We start from the raw sequence: 6,422 nt of genomic DNA on the forward strand, positions 1-6,422 counted from the left end.
CCGCACACACCCCCCCTCCCCCCGACTCCTTCCCGCTGGCCGCCTGCCCTCTCCCCGCGCTGGAGCTCTCCGGAGCCGCTTCGCGGGGTTTCGTACCCGTGGGACCCCGCCTGTCCTGGCTGCCCCACTCCCCAGCTTACGCCCCGGGTCTGAGCCCCCGCGCGTCTCGTTCCACTCTCGGTGGCTCCGTGGCTCCCATTCCCATCCTGCTTCGCCCACCGGACTGTCCCCGGCGTGTCTGCCCCCAGTCCCCTCGGCGCGCACGCAGCCGCCTCCTCGCCTGCCCGACTCTCGGGCTCCCTCCCCGTGCGCCCCGAAGCCCTCCTCTTGCCGGCACCCGGTTGCCCACCTTGAGGGCTGCCTCGACAGAGCTCGGAGCCGGGCGTTCGGAGTTCCCCTGAGGGAAGAAGTCTGCTGGCAGCCCGGCTCGCCAGCGGCGACGCTGCGCTCTCGGTGCTCCCGGAACCGCGCGGAGGGAGCCGCAGCGTGGCCAAACGCTGCGCGCCTCTGCCCCCCCCCCACCCCCGCCGAGCCCGCCTGCCACGGGCCAGCTGGAACTTTGCGCCTTTTCCTCCCCGCGCGGCTGCCTTCCCTCCCCGCACGGGTCCCGCGCGCCCCGGCTTGGGAGCGCGAGTCCCGCTTTCGCCTAAAACGTACCTGGCTAGGGGGCCGAAAATCTTGGAGAAGATAGCGCCGAGCACGTGCTTCAGCGAGTGGCCCAGGGCGGCCAGGCCCCGGGTGAGCAGGGCCCGGCAGAGGGAGCCCAGGTCCCAGCGTCTCCTGAAGTCGTGCATCCGCCTGCGGCGGCCTCGGGGCAGCAGCGCGAAGAGAGGGGCGCGCGCGGCTCCCGCCAGAGAGGAAGAAGCCTTTAGGGGCTCGTCCAGGAGCGTCTGGGAGTTGAATCCGCGAGACACACCCCTAGGAGGGCCCGCGCGGACTGAGGCGGCGACTGATCCGGGCCGGCTTGCTGCCAATTCGGCCTCTACTCTGGAATGCCGGCGGGGACAGGTGGTGCGGGCGGGCGCTCCTCGCTCCGGTTGCAACGGCGGCCCGAGCGCCCGGGCTGCACACGCAGGCAGTGCCATTCCCCCCTTCAGGCAACTCAGGGTACTAAGGATCAGGAGCGAGCTTGAATTTATGTAATAATGCCTCACGCCTAAGAGCTCAAACCACTTCACAAGCAGAGGACCTGAGTTGTCTCCTGTGTTGGGGGAACGGAGGTCACTCCAGTGAGCGCATCACTCCACTTTGGCTTGTAATTTCAACCTCCCCTAAAATAGCAAAGGCGCAAATTGGACCTTTTCCCTCTCTCCTTGCCAATTTCCATTCTCCAACGGAAGCGGGGGCATTTTCTGAAAAGGTAAGTCAGCATGAAGGAAAAGCATGACCAAAAAACGTTACAGAATGGGCGTATGAGCTTCTTTAGAACAGAGAATGGCCCTCACTTCTCTCTTCTTGCTCAATCCCCGGTACCTACAGGAAGACTTCACTCAAATAAGGTTTATTAAAGGAAAGGTACATGACTAAATACTACATTAGATTGGGGCCATTTAACCCAAGGTGATGTGATCAGGAAACTGGGGCCCAGAGAGGGGAAGTGATGTGCCCAAGGTCACACAGCAGAGCCTCAGGGCTTGAACCCAGGAAGCCATCCATTTCCTAACAGCCCTCTCCTAATAAATAGGTGCAGGCCATCCTCGAGCTCCATTGCCCGAAAGATTCTTTCCAGCTGCAGGGCCAGGAATTAGCAAAGAAAGAAGGAATGTCCCCTTACGACAGGGTCCTCAGGACTTAGGACTCAGACTGTTCCCATCCGATTGATTGGGTGGAGCTCGCTGTATATTGGCAGCTGGTATTTCCGTGAATGAGTGCCCACTCCGTCCAGTCCCATCGCTGTGTAAGGGGCAGGGGGTGGCAGCAGTGTTTCAGAACAGCAATGTTGGGGGCTTGGGGGCCAGCGAGCTGAGTCCTGGGGTGGGATCAAGTCCCTCCCAGTGTCTCCCTCAGAACATTTCGTCCCTCGCTGAGCTCTGCTCCATCCCTCTTCTGTCCTCTCTGTGCATTGAAACAGCAGTTTCGTTTTCTGTAAAGTGGGATGAATTCCTCCTTTTTTACCATCTGGATCACTGTGAGGATGGCCTTTGGACAACTCCAAATGTGAGGCTGTGTTTACCTGCTGCTCTAAGCTCTGATGTGCTGGCTGAGTCTTGGGCCAATTAAGGCAGCGGCCCTTCTCCGGCGATTTCACAGCTGTGCCCCTTGCCCTTATCTCCCTCCAGACTTCCCCAGTCCTAGTTGAACTTCCATGTGCCCTAGAACCTACCAGAGACAGTAAGAGACCCTTTGTCTGGCTGCAGGCATGAGGGGTTCTTGAGAACCCTGAATTTCAGGCATTTTACCTGTCGGGAGGCTCCTGGGGAGGGAGACTCTGACTGATGAACTTGTACTAAGGAGCCAGATGCAGCAACTTACGAGGTATAGACCTCCTAGCATTCCCAAGAGCTCCCCTCTTGGACATGTCTGCGAGCCATGGATGTGGGAAGCCAGGGGGGTGGCTCAGGAGCTCAGCTGGTCAGCAGTCCCTCCCTTCACTTGGGCCATCCAGTCAACGTCCAGTAGGTGGCTCTCATGGTGCCATCTGAGGACACTCCTCCCCACCGCCATTACACCATCATAATGACCTTCAGTGGGTCCCTGGGAAAACACTTCTGTAACGGTGGGTCACACATTCATGCCCCCAGCAACCAACTCTGGAGTTCCTACTCTAAGAGAGATTAGTGGGATTGGAATATGGAAATTGCCTTGCAGGGGGATGGGACAGTGGTAACCAGAACAGGGAAAAATCAGGACTTATTCATTTAGGTCAGGAAGAGAAACACAGGCACACACTCACAGTCTGGCTCTCAAAGAGAGGGGCAGTCACATGGGTGGTTTTGCTCTGCGACAGGAAGGAACAGGATGGAGCTGTAAAGTTCAGTTTCTGAGATCGAATAGGTCACTACCAATCTAGTGTGAGTACGTACACCAGCTCACTGGAGGATATTTGCATTTATAAGCCTTTCCTCCCCCCTTCTTACGCTGTAAGAAAAACAAATAAATGAATCTCTCATGGTGTATTTCATACATCAGGATTCCTAAAAGTGGAAAAACTGTCTTTGGTGGGGAGCAGGGGAGCCCACAAGTCTCGGGGGATTCTTCCTTGGGTGGAGAGGCTCCCTGCTAAGAAGAGGGAACTCTTCCTGCATGTGTCCCAAGAGCCACGTAGTCCTGAGGCCAGTCCTGGGCCTTGGCAGGACATGCCAAGGCCTCTTGCAGTTCTGGGCTGGGCCCCTCTTCCAGGAACTGGTTCCTCTCAGGAACTGAATCACAAAGATCCAGAGGCTCTAGAAATCAGACCTATTTTGGAGATTGGGGCTGGGGACAAAAGAGGAAGTGAACCGGCTGAATTGTCAGGTCTGTGGCTTTGCGTCTCCTGATCTCCTAGGGTAACCTGAGTTGCTGCATGTGTATATATTTGGGATGCAGCATTTGGAAGGTGAGGAGGACTCTGCAGTCTGATCAGGGCTTCTGGTTGTCTCCACAGTGTGCTGTGCTTTTCATTATTTTTCCAGAACCTTGTCCTGCCACGGTTCTCACAAAAGGTTGACGATTCTGGGAGCATTCGGGTCAGCCTGGCTTGCATACTAAGCAGAAGTTTGCATCTGGTTGCTGGAGTCTGGGAAAACAGCAGGAGATGGTTGAGAGAGCACCGGCCTGAGAGTCCAGAGACCTGGGTTCTTGTCTTGACAGCCACTAATGAGACCCTGTATGACTGTGAGGAAGATGCCTGTTGGTCTTGGGCTCAGCATCCCTCTTTGTAAGAAGGGAAAGTCGACGTTGTGATTCAAAAGACGTTTCCCTACTCTAACGTTGTAAGCCACGCGCTATCTTGTCTTTCTCAAGGGCCAACATGCTGCCAGACCCTCAGCACCTGGCTGCAGGGGAGAGCCTGGTCCTCCCTGCTTTCTGTGACACTCCCATGGTTGGGACCCACCAGGCCATCAGCACCTGAACTTGTTCTGAGCCTATGTGACAGGGGTAACAGCAGGGTCCCTGTTCAAATTGGAACAGAGACAGTGAAAACTTGATATCAAAGAACATGCTGGCACTCTTTATTCAGGGCGGAAAACCCTAAGAAAAGATGTTTTCCCCTTATCCTGAGCATTTGCCACACTGCTCTTTCCAGCTGTCACTAATTTAAAAAATAAAAACAAAAAGCTCATACTCTCAATGATAGATGATTTTTGTCACAAAGATTGAAGGCATGCAAACTATTGTGTCACTCTGTGGCTGTTCTGATGCATCTCCCCAAACTGAATGAGCAGCAGTGCTTAATGAAAGCGCTGCTCTGAGATTCGAGCTTTAATATCCTAAACAGGCTGGGTGTGTTATATACTCTCAGCTGTTGTCTCTTCCCCTCCTCACACAAAGCACTGAATTTTATTTGTTTAGCCTTTAAAATTGGGGCTGAAGGAATTAAAAGAGGAGGAAGATGCAGGGGTGATGTGTGTGCTGAACGAGGGCGTGCTCCGGAGGCAAGACCAGCAGAAGAACGTGGTTCGTGGCTGACTCTGAACATGCAGCCCGTGACTGCCCTTCTCCTGCTGGGGGATGCCTACCATTTCCCCGTCAGTGACGCCCCCACTTCTCGCAGGCCGGACTCTGCTCCTGTGACCGTCACTTCACCTTTTTGGGCCTCAGTCTCCACTCTTGTAAAATAGCCTGACCAGGTACCTTCAAAAAGCTGGCTTAGGGGTAAACAATTCAATCTCAAATGAGCTTTTAATTAAAAAAAAAAAGAGCACAGGTTTGGAGAGCACATTGCTCTGGGATTTAATCAAGACTCTGAACCCTCTTGGAGCCTCAGTTTTCTCATCCATGAAAATGGGGCTGTAAAAAATCTCACTAGGCTATTACACGAATTAGCTAAAATAATCTATGGGGAGCACTCAGTCTGGTTCCTGGAAAAGCAGACTTTGAGTAAATCTTCATTTCTCTTCCCTTTCGACTCTGAATATCTTTGGTTTCAGCTCTTTGTTGTGTTTCCCACAATATTGACATTGGCGTATTTAGTGACAGGTGGCTGGCTTTGGCCCCATCCCGTTTCTTTACCTGCTGTATTTTTTCACCCTCCCGCTCCACCTCCCTGGAGGAGGAATGCCTCTGCGTCCATTTAATCATACAGAAGCCTGCGTCATGTCCACGTGACCCCTCGCAGGAGCCATCGACAGAAGAGGAGGAATGACCCCACAGTGAGACACCCAGCAACATGTGTAACAGAGTGGTGGAGGAGAGGCTTGGGGAGCTGAGATGGAGCAGAGATGAGAGTTATAACTCAGTGGAGAACTTACAGGGCCAGCCCCATTCGAAACTACTGACAGTAATTTTCAACTCCACTCACTTCAGAAGTTAATTAGCTGGTCAAACCATAGAAGTCAGACTGAAAACCAGTTCTGTATTCATCCTGTATGAGCCAGAGCTGGGCCAGCAACACCAGTTCATGGTGGCAGAGTAGAAAGAGGGCCAAACGGGATGCCAAGAAAACAATGTTTGAGTCTCAGTTCTGTCTCGAGCTCATTGTGTGACCCTGGGCTAGTCTCTTGACGTCTCTGAGATGTAGTTGCTCACTTTGGTAAACCGAGGCACCACATTAGATGACCCTGAAGGCCCATCCCAGCAGGAGTTTTCTGTGATCTAAGCTCTGCCAGCTACGGAGAAGAGCTGGGGAGGGACACCACTCTCTCTAGGCTTCGTGTGGGCAAAAATACACTACTAGGGGGAGGGTATAGCTCAAGTGGTAGAGTGCAGGGTTAGCATGCACAAGGTCCTGGGTTCAATCCCCAGCACCTCTGCTGAAAATAAACAAACAAACAAACAAACCTAATTACCCCCACCAAAAAGAAAAAAAAGAGAAAAATGCACTATCAGAGATAACTCTTCCGCTAGTAGCTGAGTCAGAAGAGCAAAAGACGGACTTAAATATTAAGAGCAAACTTTCTTAGATCACGTGGGTAAGAGAAAAACTTGACAATAAGCCGTCTGAGCTTCTACTGACTTGGAAGGTAAGGTCAAAACAGAAGGGCTGGGGAAAAGTGTTGAGAACTGACCTCCAGCTGACACAAAAGCCCTAGGTAGGTTTTAATAATGATAATAACAAAAACAAGAATGGCCTCGCCTGGCCCACTTCCTCCCACTTGTTTTCCTACTCTGGGGTCTTTGCAAGAGAGGAGCACGCCCATTGTCTATCTCCTGACTGGTTTCCCTGAGAGTCCTAGTTTTGAATAATAAAATACAAAAGCTGAAAATTATATCTCAGAGCAATGCAAAGGATTCAGAGGAAGCCAGCCTCGAGGCCAAAGTTGCTCCCAGGAAAAGGATTTCTT

At 52.9% G+C, this 6,422-nt stretch overlaps 1 protein-coding gene across 2 annotated transcripts in view; it reads right to left on the bottom strand.

Moving 5' to 3' along the window:
* The window catches only part of HS6ST2 (heparan sulfate 6-O-sulfotransferase 2), a 272,524-nt gene extending 271,200 nt beyond the window's left edge, over window positions 1-1,324 (bottom strand). The window contains exon 1 of one of the 2 annotated variants that reach the window (XM_010968447.3): window positions 658-1,324. In XM_010968447.3, the coding sequence (XP_010966749.3) occupies window positions 658-1,085 (428 nt within the window). In that variant the 5' untranslated portion in view covers window positions 1,086-1,324. Of the gene's footprint in view, window positions 1-349; window positions 510-657 lie in introns of those variants that run through there. The other variant, XM_074358730.1, reaches the window with a different exon arrangement.
* Window positions 1,325-6,422: the final 5,098 nt, after the last annotated feature.

The sequence above is a fragment of the Camelus bactrianus genome, chromosome X (genome assembly GCF_048773025.1).
Source record: "Camelus bactrianus isolate YW-2024 breed Bactrian camel chromosome X, ASM4877302v1, whole genome shotgun sequence".
Lineage (NCBI taxonomy): Eukaryota > Metazoa > Chordata > Mammalia > Artiodactyla > Camelidae > Camelus > Camelus bactrianus.